We start from the raw sequence: 22,348 nt of genomic DNA, 5'->3' as shown, positions 1-22,348 counted from the left end.
CTGCCACACGCTGCGGATGGTCAAGTGGCCACTTCACTTGCCGCACGTTGCGGATTTGCAATGGATTTTGTCACTTGCTGTGTCCCACAATAAAGAAAGACAGCATAGAGATGTTGTAATCTCTCTGCTGCCTGCAGCTGCAGTGCAAAGTGAGGGCAGAACTGTCTTGATGCAGGGCAGACAGTGAGAGATAACATCATCTCTCTGCTCCCCTGCCTCTCACTCGCTGATTGACACCCCCCCTCTGTGTCCTCTTCGCCCGCTCCTGTCGCCACTAACAAGCAGCGGCGCCGGGCTCCTCACATGCAGCGGCGCCGCTCACTCGCTGACTGCTCCCCCCTAGACCCCCCCGCTAGTGTCCACTCAGGCAGCCCGGCAGTGTCCTCTCCGCCCGTTCCTGTCACCACCAATAGCGAGCAGCGGTGCCGGGCTCCTCACAGGCAGCGGCGCCGCTCACTGACTGCTCCCCCCCCCCACTGCTCTCAATGTCCTCTCCCTCTCCGCCCGCTCCTGTCACCAATAACAGCGAGCAGCGGCGCTGGGCTCCTCACAGGCAGCGGCACCACTCACTCGCTAACTGCTCCCACCCCCGCTAGTGTCCACTCAGGCAGCCCGGCACCACGCTTCTCACAGCCCGCGGAACGGGCTGGCGGGCGTCAGTATGCTGCCTCACTAAAAGTGCCGCCTGGTACCCACCGGTCCCATCATAGGGCCGGCCCTGTCTGTATCTATGAGAGTCGGGTGGATCAGTGACTATTTATAGAGCAGCGCCATTTTCCATTTTTTTTTTTTTTTTTTTTAAACGACTAATCTGACTTCACCATTGTGAATTTTTTTTTTTTTTTTTTTTAGGCAGCAACTTTACACATACCTAAGCACGGAATTCCTATTACCGGTAAATATAAGATCCAATAAGAATAAATGTGGTTGAAGGCGAGGATGTGATATTTGATACATGACTTGATGTGATGTCAAAATCATCATTCTAATACTGTATATAATGTTTCTCTCCTTTTCTTTGTAATACATTTGTGAAAGTATTTTAATTATGATATGATTTTGTGACTCAGTATGGTACCTGTTAAAGTCCCACATATTTTTCTATATATTGATAATCCTTAAAAGGCAGGTATGGCCTCAGACTTGATATACAGGTTTTACATAATCGGGCACTAATACTACATTTCATCTTCCCTGGATGTTCTGGGGAGTGGAGTTCTTAATTAAATGTGTCATCTATCTTATGTCTAAAAGTAGCTTCATGTACCTTGGCGTGCTTTTATGTGTTAATGTGTACATGCAGGGCCGATCCTAGGGTCACAGGCGCCTGGGTGCAGAAATATTTCTGGCGCCCCCACATGGGCGTGGTTATCTTACTAACTCCTCCCCTTTACAAATGTTTCTATGGCAACAACTTCACCCCCCGTTTTAAATGGGCACAGTAGCTGTGTTTTTAATGGGCACAGTGGCTGCGGTTTGATGGGCACAGTAGCTGCGTTTTTAATGGGCACAGTGGCTGCGTTTTTAATGGGCACAGTGGCTGCGTTTTTAATGGGCACAGTGGCTGCGTTTTTAATGGGCACAGTGGCTGCGTTTTTAATGGGCACAGTGGCTGCGTTTTGATGGGCACAGTGGCTGCGTTTTGATGGGCACAGTGGCTGCGTTTTTATGGGCACAGTGGCTGCGTTTTGACGGGCACAGTGGCTGCGTTTTGACGGGCACAGTGGCTGCGTTTTGACGGGCACAGTGGCTGCGTTTTGACGGGCACAGTGGCTGCGTTTTGACGGGCACAGTGGCTGCATTTTGACGGGCACAGTGGCTGCATTTTGACGGGCACAGTGGCTGCGTTTTGACGGGCACAGTGGCTGCATTTTGACGGGCACAGTGGCTGCATTTTGACGGGCACAGTGGCTGCATTTTGACGGGCACAGTGGCTGCATTTTGACGGGCACAGTGGCTGCATTTTGACGGACACAGTGGCTGCATTTTGACGGACACAGTGGTTGCGTTTTAAATGGGCACAGTAGCTGTGTTTTGACGGGCACAGTGGCTGTGTTTTAAATGGGCACAGTGGCTGCATTTTGATGGGCACAGTGGCTGCATTTTGATGGGCACAGTGGCTGCATTTTGATGGGCACAGTGGCTGCATTTTGATGGGCACAGTGGCTGCATTTTGATGGGCACAGTGGCTGCATTTTGATGGGCACAGTGGCTGCATTTTGATGGGCACAGTGGCTGCATTTTGATGGGCACAGTGGCTGCAGTTTGATGGGCACAGTGGCTGCAGTTTGATGGGCACAGTGGCTGCATTTGATGGGCACAGTGGCTACGTTTGACGGGCACAGTGGCCGCAGTTTGATGGGCACAGTGGCTGCGCTTGATGGGCACAGTGGCTGCGCTTGATGGGCACAGTGGCTGCGCTTGATGGGCACAGTGGCTGCGCTTGATGGGCACAGTGGCTGCGCTTGATGGGCACAGTGGCTGCGCTTGATGGGCACAGTGGCTGCTTTGATGGGCACAGTGGCTGCGTTTGACACAGGCACAGTGGCTGTGTTTTTATGGCCACAGTAGCTGCGTTTTGATGGGCACAGTAGCTGCAGTTTGATGGGCACAGTGGCTGGATTTTGATGGGCACAGTGGCTGGATTTTGATGGGCACAGTAGTTGCAGTTTGATGGGCACAGTAGTTGCAGTTTGATGGGCACAGTAGTTGCAGTTTGATGGGCACAGTAGTTGCAGTTTGATGGACACAGTAGTTGCAGTTTGATGGGCACAGTGGCTGCAGTTTGATGGGCACAGTGGCTGCAGTTTGATGGGCACAGTTGATGCATTTAATGGCACACAGTAACAGTCAGTATTACTTACACACAGGGTGCAGGGCAGCCAGCCAGGTCAGGTGCAGTCAGCGCGGCACTGTAGCAGCCAGCAGGCAGATCAGTTGGCACGTCTCAGTCAGTCTAGTAGTCAGACCAGGCAGAAGGCATTCAAGCTTGGCTCAGACTGTCAGCTCAGCTGAATCAGGTGGCAGCTGTAAAATCCTCCGCTCGCTCCTTTCCACCACGCTGTCTGAAGATGGCAGAGGTGGGTGGAGCCGAGCGGAGCTATATCTCCAGCCGCAGAGGCGGCGCGCTGTGGATGCTGGGGCGGCCGCGGGCTCTGACGTCACGTCGTCACTCACATCCCGCTCGGCTTGCAGATTGCTTCGGCGGCTCGGCGGTTTAGCTTTTAAAAAAAAAAAAGTCCCGGCGGCTCACTCGGCGCCTCGCGGGTGACAGCGCTCGGGTGCGGGGCACCCACTGCACCCCGTGTAGGATCGGCCCTGTGTACATGTCACAATATCCATCCCAAAAAGAAAATATGAAGTACGCTGCATGAAACATAAATAATCTTAAAGGGGTTGTAAAGGTAAAAAAAAAAAATCCCTAAACGGATTCCTTTACCTTAGTGCAGTCCTCCTTCACTTACCTCATCCTTCGATTTTGCTTTTAAGCCCTGGTTCACACTGGGCTGCGGGAGTGAAGCCGTGCGAGTTCAGCTGAACTCGCACGATTTCACTCCCGCCGGCAGTCCCGATTTCGGCCGCGATTTAAGAGACATCTGTGTAGGTTTCTGCACAGATGTCTATGTAAATCGCGGCCCGAAATCGCAAAAAGTAGTACAAGAACTACTTTTTGAAATCGGTGCAGCGCCGCAGATGCGGCGTCGCACCGATTAGGACGGCGCCATTGCCGACAATTGGAGGCATTTGAGATGCGATTTCACATGTGAAATCGCATCTCAAATCGAATGAAATCGCACCCAGTGTGAACCTGGGCTCAATGTCCTTATTTCTTCTGAGAAATCCTCACTTTCTTTTCCTCTGTCTGTAACTCCACACAGTAATGCGAGCAGGGCCGCAATCAGGGGGGTACAGGCAGTACACCTGTAAGGGGCCCGAATGGCAACCCCCTTTTTTTAGGGGTCCGGAGGGCCCCAGATGGCAACCCCCCTTTTTTTATATATTTTTAAATAAAAAATATATACATTTTTTTTTTATATTTTTATTTATTTTTTTATTAAAGGGCCAATTTTTTTTTTTTTTTTTTTTTTAAGAGGTCCCCAGGGGCCCAGAGGTCCCGCATGGCAACCCCCCCCCCCCTTTCCTTTTTTTTTTTTTTTTTTTTTTTTGTAATTTCTTTTTATAAAAAAATATATATATATATTAAAGGGCCCAGATGGCAACCCCCCTTTTTAAAAAAAAAAAAATATATATAGAATATATTTTTTATATATAATTTTTATTTCTTTTTTTTCCCTTTTTATTAAAGGGCCCAGAGGTCCCCAGGGCCCCGGATGGCTACACCCCTTTTTTTATATATATTTTTCTTTATTTCTTATTTTTTTTGTAAAGGGGGGCCCCCCCGCTTCTCAATTCGGGGCAGCCCCCCCCGCTCTGCTTCTCAATTTCAGGCGGCAGCACCCCCCCCCCCCCCCCCGGTTCTCTGCTCCAGGGGTCCCATGCCTGAAGCTGTGTAAGGGGCCCCATAATTCCTGATGGCGGCCCTGAATGCGAGGCTTTCTCCCTGATGTGGAGAAAGCCTCTTGAGGGGGGAGGGGGCAAGCAGGAGTGTCAGGACACTCTCTACTTTGCAGATAGAGAAAGGAGCTGTGTGTTAGTGGGCGTCCTGACACTCCTGCTTGCCCCCTCAAGAGGCTTTCTCCACACCAGGGAGAAAGCCTTGCATTACTCTGTGTTACAGGCAGAAGAACAGGAAGTGAGGATTTCTCAGAAGAAATAAGGACATTTAAAAGCAAAATCGAAGGATGAGGTAAGTGAAGGAGGACTGCACTGAGGTAAAGGAAGCCATTTAGGGGAAAAAAATGTTTACCTTTACAACCCCTTTAAGTCTCCACTGATTACTTTTTACTACATAAGCAGCAATTTACGTTTGTGACTTTAAAGTGAATGTAAAGACAAAAGGGTTTTATCTTAATGCATTCTATGCTTTAAAGCAGAGTATCAGGATAAAATGAAACTAGGTCTAGAACAGGGATCTTCAAACTACGGCCATCCAGCTGTTGTGGAACTACACCTCCCATGAGGCATTGTGAAACTCTGACATTCACAGACATAACATGATGGGAATTGTAGTTCCTGAACAACTGGAGGGCCGTAGTTTGAGGACCCCTGGTCTAGAACAATTGGGGCACCCCACTGCTTCCACCTTCTTTTTGTTCTTCAGGGCCGGTTCCCACTGGTGTGATGTCCGACGTCGCATGTGATTGGCACTGCAGTGCTAATCGCATGTGATCTCTGTGCGATGCGATATCGCAAACACCCATGTGATCCGATTCGTGTCCAAATTTGCAGTTTGCACTGTGATGTGTGAACTGATTTGGGGGTTTTTAATTGACACTCCCAGCAGTTTGCATAGGGTAGTGTGAAATGCCGCTAGGAGACATGCGATGCGAGAAACCGCAGTGGATTCGGAGGGTTCCTGCATCGCTGCAGTGTGAACCGAGCCTCAGCAGGACTTCTGTCCTACCTTTTTTGGAGGAGCCGGTGATATCACTTTCGGTCACGGACATGACCGGAAGTAAGGATTTTATCGATACTGCTTGCTTTTATCCTAGATGTAAGGTATTATGTTTTAATAAAACAATTTCTTCTGTGAAATTACTACACTAAGGCCCCTTGCACACTGGGGCGTTTTTCATGCGGTACAGCGCTAAAAATAGCGCTGCTATACCGCATGAAAAATCATGCCCTGTAGTTTACCGCGGTATAGGAGCGGTGTGTTCACAATGGGAAAGCGCGGAAATCAATGGGAAAGCGCGGTAATAGGGCGGTAATACCCCTTTTTCGTCCGCTAGCGGGGGTTAAAACCTCACCGCTAGCGCCCGAATATCGCGGTAAATACAACGGTATAGCCGCGCTACAAATAGCGCGGCTATACCGTCACCCCGGCTGCACGCCTCAGTGTGAAAGCAGCCTAAGGTATTCTTATGTCTTGTATGGCCTATGAATGGAGGATATCTAATACAGCATAGCAGATATTTACCCCCCATTTACTGAGCCATATACCACATCCCTGGGTTTATGCTATAAGGAGAGTGGAATGTGATTGTCCATAAAGGATCCATATATTAAAGCCTTGTCAGACCCTCTGTGGATTTTGAAGCAGGAGAGGAGAGTGGAATGTGAACTGTCATTAAGGATTTGTATGCCAAGTGCCACTAGAGCTATTGTGGTCTTTGTTTAAGGTGAATGCTAGGGTGGATTTCTGATGGTGGGAGCAACTGTGTTCACAACTTTCTAGAACCGTTGTTTTGTCTCTTTTTTTTATTTATTTTTTTTGAGCACTTGATCTTCACATCTCATCACTTTTTGATGCACATGCACCTTATTAGGGACTTATCTTAATTTTGTATTTTTTTTTTTTAGCTAAAATCTGATAAAGATCTGTTTTTGATCTGAGTACTTTATCATGGTTTCATACATTATCACATTTTATTTATTTATTTTTAAATTGGGGATAGTCATTCATGCTTATTTGTCTATATTTGCTGCATAGCTTCTTGAATTGGTGCACTTTATCACTGTTTCACATATTATCACATATCACTGCATTTTTGTTCTTTAAAAATTAGAGAGTCATTCATGCATATTTGTCAATTTATTTTTATTTTTTCTGCATACCGTATCTTCTTTCAGTTTGTTTTTCAATTGAGTTGTACAGTTTATAGGTCACATTTTAAAGGTGGAAATAGTTCTGAAATGATTTCTTTGTCTAATTTTTGAGCTCAGCTACTGCATTTGGGGCGGGAGAGAGCAAAGTGTGTGTGTGAATCAGTGAAAGAGCTCACTCCTGTGATGGTGGAGGTGAGCAGTGACAACTAGGCCATATTTGCCAACATCCTGGGAGTACTTGGCACGTCCTGGGAGTATTCCAGTCAGGCTTCATAAGGTGCTTCACTGTGGCGGCGTATCGATCACGTCATCCCCTTTATAGGGGAGACACGATTGATGACGTCACACCTACAGCCACACCCCCCTACAGTTGTAAACACTCACACAGTGAACCCTAACTCCTACAGCGCCCCCTGTGGTTAACTCCCAAACTGCAACTGTCATTTTCACAATAAACAATGCAATTTAAATGCATTTTTTTGCTGTGAAAATGACAATGGTCCCAAAAATGTGTCAAAATTGTCCGAAGTGTCCGCCATAATGTCGCAGTCACGAAAAAAATCGCTTATCGCCGCCATTAGTAGTAAAAAAAAAAAAATGCAATAAAACTATCCCCTATTTTGTAAACGCTATAAATTTTGCGCAAACCAACCGATAAACGATTATTGCGATTTTTTTTTTTTTTTTTTTTTTTTTTTTTTCCAAAAATAGGTAGAATACGTATCGGCCTAAACTGAGGGAAAAAAAAATTATATATGTTTTTGGGGGATATTTATTATAGCAAAAAGTAAACAATATTGCATTTTTTTCAATATTGTCGCTCTATTTTTGTTTATAGCACAAAAACTAAAAACCGCAGATGTGATCAAATACCACCAAAAGAAAGCTCTATTTGTGGGGAAAAAAGGACGCCAATTTTGTTTGGGAGCCACGTCGCACGACCGCGCAATTGTCTGTTTAAAGCGACGCAGTCCCGAACTGTAAAAACACCTTGGGTCTTTAGCCAGCATATTGGTCCGGGGCTTAAGTGGTTAAAGCATTGCCTATGGATATTTTTAGGTACCGTAGTTTGCTGCCATTTTACAGGTCACAAATTTAAATCCTGACATGTTTGGTATCTATATACTTACCCATTTTTTCTAGAAAATATATTGCTATTTGTTGTGTTTACTCAAGTGCATTTTTATCTGAAAATTTTGCGCTTGATAAATAAGTGCACAAATATTGTGTGACATAAAACATTGCAACAACCAACATTTTATTTTCCAGGGCCTCCGCTTTCAGAAAATATTTAACATTTGGGGCTACTAGGCAGTTTTCTAGTAAAAAAAATGCTGATGGTAACATGTATGGGGAAAATGGCAAAATTGTCCTGGACAGTGAGCGGTTAACCCATTCGCGACTGCGCTATAGCCGAATGATGCCTACAGCATGGCCACAGTTAGCCGGTAGGGCGTCATATGACGTGCTCGTGCTGCCCGCGAGCCCCCTGCGGCGCACATCGGCAGTGATCTGTGATTGCGACGTCCTTTGGAAGCAGCTGATCACAGATTGGGGTAAAGAGCCAATCGCGGCAGCTGTTTACCATGTGATCAGCTGTGTCCAATCAGAGCTGATCAATGTGTATACAGGATCTGATGGTAATTGGCAATCCTCCCCTCAAGCTGTAAGGAGAGGAGAGCTGAAAAATGGCAAGCCCACATGGGACAGCTGCACTGACAACCAGGGCACTGATCATCTATGTCCTGATTTATCAGTGTAGCCCCAACAGTGCCCACCAGTAGGGATGGAATGAATGATCCCCCTGTGCGGTTTGCACCAGAAAGTTCGGACCCAAATACCGAACCCCATTAAAGCGGCATTCCTACACAAAAAAATATATATTAAAAGTCAGCAGCTACAAATACTGCAGCTGCTGAATTTTAATAATCAGACACTCACCTGTGCTAGGGTCCAGCGATGCGGGGGGAACGAAGCCTCCTCTCCACGGTGCCTACATTGTCACTGTAGGCGCCCAGCTGTGGTTTCACAGCCAGGCTGTGCACCGTGACTGGCTGGGCAATCATCTGGGACCTGTGATGTATCCCCGATGATTGTCGAGAGGGAGGGGGGAGAGGTGAACCTCCTTCCGGCGCGCGGTGCCCCGGGAGGAAGTGGAAAACCTCTAAAAAGAGGGTTTCCGCTCCCCCCCCCCCCCAAAAAAAAAATTACATGCCAAATGTGGCATGTCAGGGAGTCATCTTCCCTTAAAGCGGAAGTTCCATTTTTGGGTGGAACTCCGCTTTAAAGTCAATGAGACCTGAATGTCAAAAATCAAAAGTGCCCATTTTGAAAGCTTATATGCAAGTAATTAGGCATACAATGGTTATAGGGGTCTGAGTCCTGCCCTGGGAGACACGTATCAGTAAAACGTTTGTGAAAATGTTTATTTTTAAATGAGCAGTGATTTATTTATTTATTTGATGGCTCATTACCACAGCTCTGCTTCTTTTATTTATACCGGTCAGTGGCGGCCCGGGCGCCGCCCCCACCTCCTGTAGTAAAAAAAAAAAAAAAAACGGGCCCTTTTAAGAATTTTTTTTTCCATAAAATGCGCCGCCCCCTCTGACTCTCGCAAATAACAAACATTCATGCATTGCATGAATGTATGTTGTTGTGGCCAGCTGCCGCTGGTCTATTCAGATGGCCGGACCTTGGGCGCCGGCTAACTGAATAACGGCAGCTGGTTGGCTGTGCGGAAGTGCCTATCAGAGCCAGCGGCTCCGATAGGCTTTCCGAGTACAGCCCTCGTCTCCCGGATGTCTTATCCTCGTACGTACGTTCGTGCGTTCCTTGGATAAGACTGACGGCCGTCTCAGCCAATCAGGTTCCCTGATTCTGGTTATCGGTAACCTGATTGGCTGAAGCGCCACCAAGGCGGGAGAAGACATCGAGGGACGTGGAAGGAGTACTGTAAGTGCATTTTACAGGGCACAGTGGCGACAATGGGCACAGTGACATGCACAGTGGCAAAAATGGGCACAGTGGGAATGGCATGGCACAGTGACTGCGTTTGATGGCATGGCACAGTGGCTGCGTTTGATGGCATGGCACAGTGGTGATAATTGATGCCACAGTGGCTGTGTTTGATGGCATGGCACAGTGACTGCATTTGATGGCATGGCACAGTGGTGACAGATGATGGCACAGTGGCTGTGTTTGATGGCATGGCACAGTGGTGACAATTGATGGCACAGTGGCTGCGGTTGATGGCATGGCACAGTGGTGACAATTAATGGCACAGTGAGGCTGCAATTTTTTTTTGTTTGCGCCCCCCCCAAACATTTTGAGCACCAGCCCAGTAATGACCTTCAGATGGTGACAAGACACTAGAATGGACTGGTTTCTTCCATAACTATTGCCCTTGTGACAGTACACCGTGTCGGTACTCGGTATACTCGCTGTGAGAAGACAGTGACTTTCATCTGACTGTTACATCTTCCCCTCACCACCAGCTCCTCCGCCCGCCCCAGGAATTTTCCCAGCGACATACAGCGCCACAAACCCCGCCCGCCATTCGCTCGGCTCTCATCCACTGCCTCATTTAAAGACCACTCGGTCCAATCAGAAACCGAGGGTTCTGCGGATGGACCAATGAGCGCGCATCACGCCCAGTGCGGCAGTATATTAGACGCTTTCTGGGCGGGAGCAGCCAGTTGCTGTGTTGGCGGAGACCCGTTGCGCGTCTACAGTCAACGGAGCCGGGGGAAAAGGCACTTTTAACGTCCCATCGCCGGTTGCGTAGCTTCATCTGTCTTTCTTCGTGTCGTGTGCCTTTGAAAAGCTGTAAACATGGTGAGACACGGATCGGGCGATAAGCTGAGCCGGGGGGTGGGCTTAGATAAGTGGCGCGAAGAGAAGTCAAAGGTTGTTTTTTCAGGCTGTGAGGGGTCGGGCTGCCTTTCAGTTGGGGGCGGTTAGTTCTCATGGCTCGATTAGTGTGACTTGGGAGCTTAGTGCTTCAATTTAGTGACATGTTTTCCAGATACTTTGTCTCCTTCGTATATGTGATGGCAGGAATTCTGGGAAAGGAAGGGGGGAGGAGTTTTATGTCACACAATAGCTACATTTTCTAGTCTATTACACTAGACTTGGCATTGCTATCTCTGAGCCTATCACTACTAATGGTGGCGTCCTGTGGATCTGTGTATGTCCACAGACCTGAATTAGGAAGCTTAGGCTTTCGCAAAGTGTTGTAGCTTTGACTTTTGGAGCTTCCAATATGGAGTAATAAAGCATGGCTGAGAGCATAGAGAAGCCGGTAGGGGCAGTGACAGCAGGGAATGACAAGTACTGGGTGGGGTGATACCATCTGTGGAGGAAGTCTCCGCCTCCTGGACAGGATCAGCCGGTTTGAGCTGCTTGTGCTGTCATTGGGCGATCATTGGGGCAGGGTGCGTTCATTTTGCTATGCATGCAACCTTGACCGTCTTTAGTAAAATGTACAACTTTGATCTGTTGGTGCCTCTTGGATGTAACCTTTGGTTTGTGTATTCTTTTGTGCTTTGATTCGTTGGTACAGGAACCTTTTAGTGCTGAGAATGGATACCATTGAAAACTATAATTTCCTTTGTCATTCGATTCTGCGCTACTCAAGTCGCATCTGAAATTGCACTGGCGTGAATCGCCTACGTTTTCATTTATAGCTTTGTTACAGAACGCATGATTACACGCCTGTATAGGGCTACATGCACACTGGACCAAAAAAAAACTCCATTTCCTCTGGCAGAAAATACGCTCATATATAGATATTTTTGTGGGTTTTTTTCTGCCAGAAAGCTCCGTTCAGAAACACAAACCTAAAGGTTTTTTTCCTGCCTCTAAATATCACAACCCCTTTCACGCTGAAGGTGTTTTTCAGGCGTTTTAGCACTAAAGCGCTTCTGTTAAAGCGGTTGTAAACCCGCGATTATTATTTATTTATTTTTTTTTCACCTGAAAGGCAAAAGCCATAATGAGCTAGTATGCACTGCATATTGGCTCATTATGAAATACTTACCTCGGAACGAGGTGAGAGGAACTTACCTGGTCCACGCCAAGCGAGATGTCATCTTGACTCGGCGTGTCTTCCGGGTATCGCCGCTCCAGCGCTGTGATTGGCTGGAGCGGCGATGACGTCGCTCCCGCGCAGGAGACTTCAATTCGGCAAGGTCCGGCAGCTGCCGGTCCTTTAGCCGAGGGTCCCCGCTGCAATCAGTGGCGCATTGCGTGGGGGAATATCTCCTAAACCGTACAGGTTTAGGAGATATTCTTTATACCTACAGGTAAGCCTTATTATAGGCTTACCTGTAGGTAAAAATCATAAAGTGGGGTTTACAACCACTTTAAGCACCTGAAAAATGCCTCATCTGCAGTCCCAGTGTGAAAGCCTGAGTGTTTTCACACTGGGGCACTGCACTGGCGGGATGTTAGAAAAAGTGGTGCAAGCAGCATCTTTGCATAGCTTTTAGGAGCGGTGTATACTGTATACCACTCCTAAAGCGCCCCTTACCATTGAAATCAATGGGCAGTGGTGCTTTGCGGGTGATTTTTAGGCCTTTATTTGGGCGCTAGTGGGGGTTAAAAATGCCCGCTAGCAGACAAAAATAGCCTCTAAAATGCTGGTAAAACTAGCAGTGCTTTACCACTAACGCGGCTGCACCGTCAGTGTGAAAGAGCTCTAAAGCAGAGCTCCTTCAGAAAAAAGACAGTATTTTTAGCTGCTGAATCTGCCGACTTTTAATATTCGGACGTATACCTGTCCATGAATCCAGCCATGTCTTTACCCCAGCCGATTTTTCAACCAGCTGTCAGGTGCGGCCCCCACCATCTCCACTTGGGCCCCTTTCAAACTGGGGCGCTTTTCAGGTGTTTTTTTAGCTCTGAAAAAGCACCTCTCAAGCCAACCCAGTATAAAAGCCTGAGTCCTTGCAGGACTGGAAAAAGTCCTGCAAGCAGCATCTTTGTGGCGGTGCCGCAGCGGATGTATACGTCGCTCCCAAACCGCCCTCCCCTGTCCTTGAAATGAATGGGCAGTGCTGCTTTTTTTTTCCGGCCGCTAGCGGGGGGGGGGGGGGGGGGGTTATAAGAACAAAAGATGATTAGGACAGCCGCACTCCAATCCAATGTAACTTTAATGTAAAAAAACTGGAAACTGGCACTACAAGTCACAGCAATGGAACCTAGGACAGCTGACGCGTTTCACACTAACTTCAGTATTTACTCATAGCTGAGGGGGTTAAAAGCGTGCCGCTATAACAACGGTAAATCGCTGCTAAATCTAGCAGCGCTTTACTGCCAACGCCTGCATGGCCCCAGTGTGAAAGGGAAACCAGCAGTGAAGCCTTGTGGGGTCACAGCCGGACCTTTACTGTGCATGTGCAAAGCACGCTTCAATTTGTAAATGACACGGGGGGGGGGGAACTCCTTTTCATGTTTCCCTTAAAAGTGGTATTAAAGGTTTGGCTTTAAAAAAAAAAAAAAAAAACTCCTACTTCTGCTCTGTGATTTTTGCACAGGGCAGGCCTGATGCTCTTGAGTCGTTCCCCCCCCCCCCCCCCCCGTAAACGGTGCCCCCAATAGCAAGCTGCACTGGGTGTTTGCTTTCTCCTGAGCCCTGCTATAGGCGTCTCTAAGACGCAGAGCTGCACCTTGGCCCCACCTCTTTGGCTCACTGGCGGTGACTGACAGCAGTGGCCGCCAATAGTTTCTGCTGCTGTCTCCGTCAATGAGAGGGAGTCCTGGGAGAACTGAGGTTCTTGTGCACATCTATAGATTGAGTGGGTATTTTTTTATCTGCATGCAATACATGAAGGTAAAAAAACCTTCAGCCCTCACAACTATAACATGATTGATATTACTGTATGCATGATGCATACATACATGCTGACAAGAGACCACGATGTGGCGCGCCTTATATACACTAACTTGAATGAAGAAGAACCTGCCAACCCTGTAATCTCCTAGTTTAGGCAGGATCTTCTTCCAGCTCAGTGCAGGGGGTAGCCTTTTCTAACCAGGCATCCCGATTTACTGTTCCTATTAAACATATATGCACCCCTAATGAATACAGCATTGTCTATTGTAATCTGCTGTTGAAGGTTTGGTCCCACGCCATCTTCCTTTGTTGTGTCATTGGAAGCTGCGTTCTCACAGCTGGCACCCTAACGATGCGGCACATGAGCACTTTGTAGATTGTCCGGAAACCTCTTGTAATGCATGACATGAGTATCCCAAGAGGCTTGAACAGCTGGGCTTTATTGCCTTAATTAACAGTTTTTCTTCCAAATGCATTTTAAAAGCCTTCCAAACCAAAAAATGCAGTCCTTTAACACAAGGGTGAAAATTGAGTACAGTTGTATTTTTCATTGACCGTCTTAATAATAAAATCTAAGATTGTTATACAGTCTTAATTCCATGGTGTACTTGTGTCTTAGTAAGGGGTTTATTTGGCATGTAGTTCCACGTTAATGGCCTTGCTATGCTTGAGTTTGTAGAGATGTCGGACTGCATCTGGCTGGAGATAGGCCAACTGCTTTCTGTCCTTAAGCCCTGGTTCACACTGCTGCATTTTGACATGTCAGATCGGCAGCAATGGCACCGTCCTAATCGGTGCGGCACTGCACTGATTTTAAAAAGTAGTTTCTGTACTACTTTTTGTGATTTCAGGCCATGATTTACAGAAACCTGCACAGATGTCTCTGAAATTGCGGTCGAAATCAGCTGAACTTGCACGGCTTCATTCCCACAGCCCAGTGTGAACCTGGGCTTACTGTTATCCTGAGTGCCGACTTTTTTTTCCCAGTGATTTACAATGGCTTTTCTGATCCGTTGCTTTTTCAACATGGAGAAGAGCAGTGTGCACAACTGACCATTAGAACCTGAGCAAACAGGTCTTGTAGCTGCTGAGTTTCATGTAGTTGGTTTATGTGGTGTAAATGTAACATCACACCTGAAGGGATCTTTTCCTTGCTGAAGACCTCTTTGGCACTTTGTAGCTTTAATAAGTGCAGTGATGTGTTGATCAACATTCTATTCCATAATATACTGTAACTTGATTTTTTTTTTTTTTCAGCGTGAGTGCATATCCATCCATGTTGGTCAGGCTGGAGTACAAATTGGTAATGCTTGCTGGGAACTGTACTGCCTGGAGCATGGTATCCAGCCTGATGGGCAGATGCCAAGTGACAAAACAATTGGTGGCGGAGATGATTCTTTCAACACTTTCTTCAGTGAGACTGGTGCTGGGAAACATGTCCCCCGAGCAGTGTTTGTGGATCTGGAGCCTGCTGTTATAGGTAAGCTAATAAAAGTGGTTCTAAAGCCAGGATTCTCTGCTTTAAGCTAAAAATGCCCCAGTATTTGTATCGCCCTCTCACTTGCCCATTAGACATATGTCTTTACTTGATCCATCCAATGCTATGTCAGTCTCAAGTGGCTTCCCCCCATGCATTCACAGGACAGGCAGAAATAGGCTCCTACTAATATCGTCAGACTGAGATGGCGCTGTCTGTGGGTGCACACAGCCCAGCTTGGGAGTTGGCCTGTACATGCACCCATATAGGAAGCTGCTTTTTTTTTTTTTTTTTTTTTTTTTTTTTTGTGATGCCTCAAGCACTGGTAGGAGCCACTCTGCACTACCACTGCATAAAGCAGGCATGTATTACAGGTTTGAAAATAAATAAACTTTAGCCTTTTACAGTCAATTTAACCACTTTAAGTGGTTGTAAACCCTATTTTTTTTTAAACTTTATGCTACAGGTAAGCCTATATTAAGGCTTGCCTGTAAAATAAGACAACAGTAAAGTTGGCCCCCCTTTTTTTTTTTTTTATTGATAAGCTTCAAAACTGCCCCTGCTCGTGGAATGGCGACAAACTTTTTTTACACTTGATCTCCATAGGCAACGTTTAAAAACTTGGAGGAGGTCCAGTGCTAGAATTCTTGCTCTCGCTCGAACAATAGCGGTGATACCTCACGTGGTGTTTGAACATGCAGACGTATGCTTTTGCGTGCAAGACTGGTGGGATGGGGCGCTTTAAAAAAAAAAAAAATATTATTACACTGTCCTTTAAAAAGAAAAAAGTTTGGGTCACTTTTATTCTGACAAGGAATGTAAACATCCCTTGTAATAGAAAAAAAGCAAGACAGGACCTCTTGACTAAAAAGACCTCAGATCTAATTTACACTAAAATGCAATAAAAAAAAAAATCCCCTTTTTTAGAGCATTGGGCGGAAGTGACGTTTGACATCGCTTCCGCCCTCCAATGCTATGGAGCCGAGCAGGGGCCATCTTTTTCCCTCACTCGACATCATTGAGGGGAGCTGATGCGATCGTCTCTGCTGATACAGACGGCTCCAGTAAACAGCGGAGACAACGGGAGCATGAGCGGAGACAACGGGAGCATGGTGGGAGGGGCCCTCCCAGTGGCAAATCCACCGCTGAGACCACTTTAATCAGAGGATGGCCAGCCGTTTTTAAAAATACTGGGGTTATGGCAGCTAAGCGTCCCCTCCCCCCCAGTACGCCCTCTTACTTTCATTAAGTCTTCATCCGTCACAATGTTCACTACTGCAACATTGTCCACAGAAGCTATGAATCGCCTCATCTTTTTGAGAACTAAATGTGTATTACAAAGGTTCAGCACTGCAGATAATAAAACAAACTGTTTACTATGTAAACTTTTTTTTTTTCCTTAGCTTTTTATAACCTGAACTTTTTACAGATGAAGTTCGAAATGGATCATATCGGCAACTATTCCACCCAGAACAACTCATTACTGGTAAAGAGGATGCTGCCAACAACTATGCTCGTGGACACTACACAGTGGGAAAGGAAATCATTGATTTAGTATTGGAAAGAGTGAGGAAGTTGGTAAGTATTGACTTGTGGTTGTGAAATTTGCTGTCTTATGTTATAGGTTTATGAAGCTGGAAAAGTTGGACCCATTCACTCCATTCTAATTGGCACCACAGTGCACATTCCCAGCGCACTGCTGTTATCACACTGCCCAAAATACTTGTTCTGGTGCATAAGACAGCCCTTTAAATCAGTGGTCATCAACCCTGTCCTCAGGGCCCACTAACAGGCCAGGTTTGCAAGAAAACTGAAATACATGACAGGTGATATCATTTGCTGCTCAGTGATTGCAGTATTCTAGTCTGCATCTCCCCATGGTAATACATAAAACCTGGCCTGTTAGTGGGCCCTGCAGGACAGGGTTGATGACCACTGCCTTAAATGGATGTTTCCTAAAAACGGGTTAAGTTTGCTGGGGAATTTTTTTTTTATTTTTTTTATTTTTTTTTTTTATGAATTCAAGAACCAGTAAATATGCCAGTACTTGGCCTGAAAAAAACCTCAATGCAGCCACCGCATGGATATACTTTTTGTACAAGTACAAATGTTCAGCCAGAAATCTTTTTACCTCAACTAAAATCTTTAAACAATGTTTACCTTCCAGTTCCTGTGGTCTACAGAACACCTCTCCAAGGTTATGGAGGCTTAAGGCCGCTTTTACACGGAGGCGTCAGCGGTAAAGTGCCGCTATTTGTAGCAGTGTTTTTGCGACGCTATTCGGCCGCTAGCGGGGTGTTTTTAACTCCTGATAGTGGCCGAAAAAGGGTTAAACACCCCCCCGCGCGCAAAGTGGTGCTTCGGTGGCGCTGCCCGTTTTCAATGGGTGGGGTGCTTTAGGTGCAGTGTGTACACTGCTCCTACAGCGCCTCAAAGATGCGACTATCGTTTTTGTTGTTTTTTACAGTCCTGCCAGCGGCACCGCTCCAGTGTAAAAGCTCTCGGCTTTCATTATGGAGTGAAAGGAGAGGCCTTTTCAGGGCGCTTTGCAGGCGCTATTTTTAGCGCTATAGCACCTGCAAAGCGCCTCAGTGTGAAAGCAGCCCAAGTGTACTGTAGCTCCTTGGACTGTAACATAAGACAGCATGTTCACCCAAGCACAGGAATTGTAAACTGGCAGGATCACAAAGTAGGAGGGGAAACAAACTAGTGCAGCCACCACATCTAACAACTGACATGCTACAAGATAATGTTCATGGGTTTAGGTCTGCGATGGTCAACCTTTGAACTATATTTCTGACGATCTACTACACTATAGAGTGCATGAGCATAATGGGAAATTTGGTTCCAAAACATCTGGGGTGCCAAGGTTTGCCATCACTGGATTGGGTAAATGGAGTTTCTCAATCTGGCTTGCTTTTTTTTTTTTGGATTTGTGATAAACTCTTGATCTATTTTGCTGTTCGAAACTAAATTGTCCCATCCCCCCCTTTAATTAGTGGATAGCACTTGACAGGCAATTCCACCAAAGGTATAGTGTTCATACTGGCATCCATGTTCGATATTCAATTTTAGAATCATCTCCCAACCTGTAGATGTTCTTGAGACTTTACCTTGCTTTTAACCCTTAAAGGATTGTGTGAGGTTAAAGGAGAAAAGTGACACCCCTTCAAACGAAGACCTGAAAATGTTTTCCTCTAGTAAGATTTGTTACTTTGTGTGTGCAATGCTTTTGAAGTACAGGTTTCTCTTGTAACAAAACTTGTGGGTTTTTCCCCTTTCAATGGAGGTCCAGGGTGTGGATATTGCAGGTTTATATAAGGGCATATATGATGGGAAGGGGTAACCCATACCAAGACTATTATATAAGTAAATCTAAATACTCTTCTGTTTCTTTTTAGGCTGATCAATGTACTGGTCTTCAGGGCTTCCTGATCTTCCACAGCTTTGGTGGGGGTACAGGCTCTGGGTTCACATCACTCCTCATGGAGCGTCTGTCTGTGGATTATGGCAAAAAGTCCAAACTGGAGTTTGCCATCTATCCAGCCCCACAAGTATCCACAGCTGTAGTGGAGCCATACAATTCCATATTGACAACCCATACAACACTGGAACATTCAGACTGTGCCTTTATGGTGGATAATGAAGCTATTTACGACATTTGCAGGCGGAATCTGGATATTGAGCGCCCAACATACACAAACCTGAATCGTTTGATTGGCCAGATCGTGTCTTCCATTACAGCATCTCTGCGCTTTGATGGGGCCCTCAATGTGGATTTGACAGAATTTCAAACCAACTTGGTGCCTTATCCACGCATCCACTTCCCTCTGGTCACTTACTCCCCCATTATTTCTGCTGAAAAGGCTTACCATGAGCAGCTGTCTGTCTCTGAAATAACAAATGCCTGCTTTGAACCATCAAATCAGATGGTGAAATGTGACCCGAGGCATGGAAAATACATGGCATGTTGTATGCTGTATCGTGGAGATGTGGTTCCCAAAGATGTGAATGCTGCAATAGCTGCCATTAAGACAAAACGCTCTATTCAGTTTGTGGATTGGTGTCCAACAGGTTTTAAGGTAAAATCTTGCACTATGGATTCTTTGCTTACCTCAGGTAGTTTACTACAGTCCCAATGTAATAGTCCTCGATGTGACACTTGAAGTCCTTAATGCTTAATTCTTGTATGGTTTCTTTAAACTCCTCCTTGGCACAAATCTTTAGCCTTTCATGCAGTGGTGGAGATTAGAGTAACTCTATTAGCCAGATTCAGAGAGACTTAGGCTGGCGTATCAGTAGATACGCCAGCCTAAGTCTGAATGTGCGCCCACGCGAATTTTAAGCGTATTCTGGTAACCAGATACGCTTAAATTAGGCTCAGATACGAGCGGCGTAAGTGTCTTACACCCTCGTATCCTAAAGTATTTTTTAGGCTGACCGCTAGGTGGCGCTTCCATTGCGGTCGGCGTAGAATATGTAAATCGCTACTTACGCCTATTCACGAACGTACTCCCGGCCGCCGCAGTACAGATATGCCGTTTACGTAACGCATTATCAGGCCTATAGTTATTCCATCAAATAGCTGGAATAGTAATGTTAAGTATGGCCGTCGTTCCCGCGTCGAAATGCGAAAATTTTACGTCGTTTGCGTAAGTCGTCCGTGAATAGGGATTTACGTCCACGTCGAAATCAATAGGACCGTGCGGCGTACTTAGCCGCAATGCACACTGGGAGATGTAGGCAGACTGCGCATGCGCTGTTCCAAAAAAACATCAATCACGTCAGGTCAAACCCAAATTAGCATAAAACACGCCCCCTCAGCCTATTTTGAATTGGGCGCGCTTACGCCCACCGCATTTACACTACACCGCCGTAACTTGGCAGGCAAGTACTTTGTGAATCAGGTACTTGCCTCGCTAACTTAACGGCGGCGTAGTGTAAATTCTATACGCTACGCCGCCGCAAAGTTAGGACGCCCTTTCTGAATCTAGCTAAATGGCTGCAGAATGCAAAGAATTTTGCAGGCTGCCTCTGACCAGCAATTTTTAATGTTAAAGTTCTTTAAAGTGTAAGTCCACCTTAACACTAAAATCCCTGCATTTACAGACATCCACAATCTAACCCTAACCTATCTAGCCCTGTAAGAAGAAATCATTATACATACTTTTTTATATAATATATATATATATATATATATATTACGGTTTCCAGCTGCAGAAGTTTTGCAGAGGACACCGCTGACAATGGATGTGAAATGAATGCAGTGTGACATCACCCATAGACTTACTATGGGGCTTCTGTTGTCAGATGTGTCCTCTGCACCCACTTACACAGTGAAGCCACAGCGGACGTCTCAGTTGGATCGGCTTCAGAAAGGAATGTATACTGATGTCTTCTTTATAGGGCTAGATGGGTAGGTTGGTGTCAGATTGCGGATGTCTTTAGATGCAGGGATTTTAGTGTTTGGGTGGACTTCTACTTTTAACTACTCCAAAATTAGTTCAGGTGGTAAATGCACAAGGTTTTTTTTTAACTTCATGCATTTTTGTGCAACCTTGTGTGTAGCAGAACCTGCCCCCCAATACTTAAGCCCCCTCTCAATCCAGCGCTGTCCATGAAAGCCTTGCCTCTCTGGGCACTTGCACCCCTGATTGGCCTTTGACAGCAGCAGGAGTCATTGGCTCCTGCAGCTATCAATCACAGCCAGTGAGCCAATCAGGAGATGGAGGGGTGTGAATGGGCACAGAGCTGCGGGTTAGGAGCGTGCCTGCTTGGGTGCCCCAGAGCAATCTGCTATGGGGGCAAGTGGGAGGAGCGCCGCTGTGGGACACGAGAAAAGGAGGATCCTGGCTACTCTGTGCAAAACTACTGCACAGGACAGGCAAGTATAACATGTTTGTTATTTTAGAGGAAAAATAAAGACTTTAATATTGCTTTAATTTTCATTAAACTTTTTATTTAATGTTTTTGCATGCGTGTGCCACAAAGTGGGGGGAAAAATAAAAAATGGAGTCAAAAACCAACAAGACAAACTACCTCAGGATACCAGTATCTAGCTTTCTTAATTTTGTTCTGGCAGTTGCATGCTACCAGCGTATACTGTGTGTGCTCCTATGTGGGTGAAAATAGATGGCTTTTGTATGATGGCCAGAAGTCCACATGGTTAATAATAAACCATAAATGTACCGTAATTTAACATTTTATATTAATGAAATGAGCTGTTCTTTTTAGTAATGGTTCTTATTTGTTACAGGTGGGCATAAACTACCAACCACCCACTGCAGTCCCAGGTGGGGATTTGGCTAAGGTACAACGAGCAGTATGCATGCTTAGTAATACCACAGCCATAGCTGAGGCATGGGCACGTCTGGATCACAAGTTTGACTTGATGTATGCCAAGCGTGCTTTTGTTCACTGGTATGTGGGTGAAGGCATGGAAGAAGGCGAGTTCTCTGAAGCAAGAGAGGATCTGGCTGCATTGGAGAAAGATTATGAGGAGGTTGGCACCGACTCTGTGGAGGGAGAAGATGACGGCGAAGAATACTAATTCTGACGAAGCATTATGAAAAGTGCCTTTTCTAATTACCATTCTGATCATGGCTGCTTTGAATAAAAACATTTTAACGAACCAATGTCTGATTTTGGAGTCTAATCTTTGAGACTAGAAATTATATAATTGGCCTTTTAACGGACTACTTTCGTAAAGCGTACATTTAGATAAGGTGTATTGCAGTTACAAGTGTAATCCTGTTAGGAAAGCCCCCTATGTCCCTTGCCAAATAGTTTTCCAATATATTTAACAATGTGGCTGACTTGCCAAAACGGGAGGTTGAAAATTTGGCACAACTTTGCATAGAACAATTGGCTTCCAGTGTTTTTCTTCTGTCAAAGCTTAATTGAACAAGCTGAAGTTAGAAGCTGGCTGCCATGCACAGCTACTCCAGATTTAGTAAATTGACCCCAATTTGTGCTGTCATTACAAGTCAGCCTTATTAAATATTTTAGACTGTCTTTAAATGGGCACCTATGCCCAGGCTATAGATCTACTTTACATTATTTATGAGCAGCTAAATTGGCAATTCCCTGACCTCTTGTCGAATAGAAACTAGCTTCAGTTGAGGGATTTAGTAATTGCTTCAAACAGTTTAACACCTGGTGGCACATTAAAAGGATGGCAGGCTGCAAAGATCTGTTGTCCTAGGAGCCTCCAAATGAATGTCATCACAATGGCTATAGCTGGAGGTGATTGAGGAAATGGTTAAAGGAGTTGTAAACCAGCAAGTTTTCTTGCCTTTTATGCATTAAGGTAAATCAACCTGTAGTGCAGCAGCCACCCGTTTACTTACCTGAACCTAATCTTTCCC

The 22,348-nt window shown here is 45.8% G+C and overlaps 1 protein-coding gene across 1 annotated transcript; it reads left to right on the top strand.

The window, feature by feature from the left end:
- Window positions 1-10,342: 10,342 nt before the first annotated feature.
- LOC120927276 (tubulin alpha-1 chain-like) lies at window positions 10,343-21,616 on the top strand. Its single transcript, XM_040337836.1, has 5 exons — window positions 10,343-10,503; window positions 14,762-14,984; window positions 16,411-16,559; window positions 18,383-19,063; window positions 21,238-21,616. The coding sequence occupies exons 1-5, from the start codon at window positions 10,501-10,503 to the stop codon at window positions 21,529-21,531; spliced, it is 1,350 nt and encodes a 449-aa protein (XP_040193770.1). The 5' UTR covers window positions 10,343-10,500; the 3' UTR covers window positions 21,532-21,616.
- The last annotated feature ends 732 nt before the right edge of the window (window positions 21,617-22,348 follow it).

The sequence above is a fragment of the Rana temporaria genome, chromosome 2 (genome assembly GCF_905171775.1).
Source record: "Rana temporaria chromosome 2, aRanTem1.1, whole genome shotgun sequence".
NCBI lineage: Eukaryota > Metazoa > Chordata > Amphibia > Anura > Ranidae > Rana > Rana temporaria.
The sequence above is the reverse complement of the archived record's forward strand: the minus strand, read 5'-3'. Positions and strand labels throughout refer to the sequence as shown.

Bases quoted from the DNA above. Each gene is read 5' to 3' on its own strand.
- LOC120927276 (XM_040337836.1), top strand. The intron at 16,560-18,382 runs GTAAGTATTGAC...GTTTCTTTTTAG, and splicing joins TGGAAAGAGTGAGGAAGTTG to GCTGATCAATGTACTGGTCT. The intron at 19,064-21,237 runs GTAAAATCTTGC...TATTTGTTACAG, and splicing joins GGTGTCCAACAGGTTTTAAG to GTGGGCATAAACTACCAACC.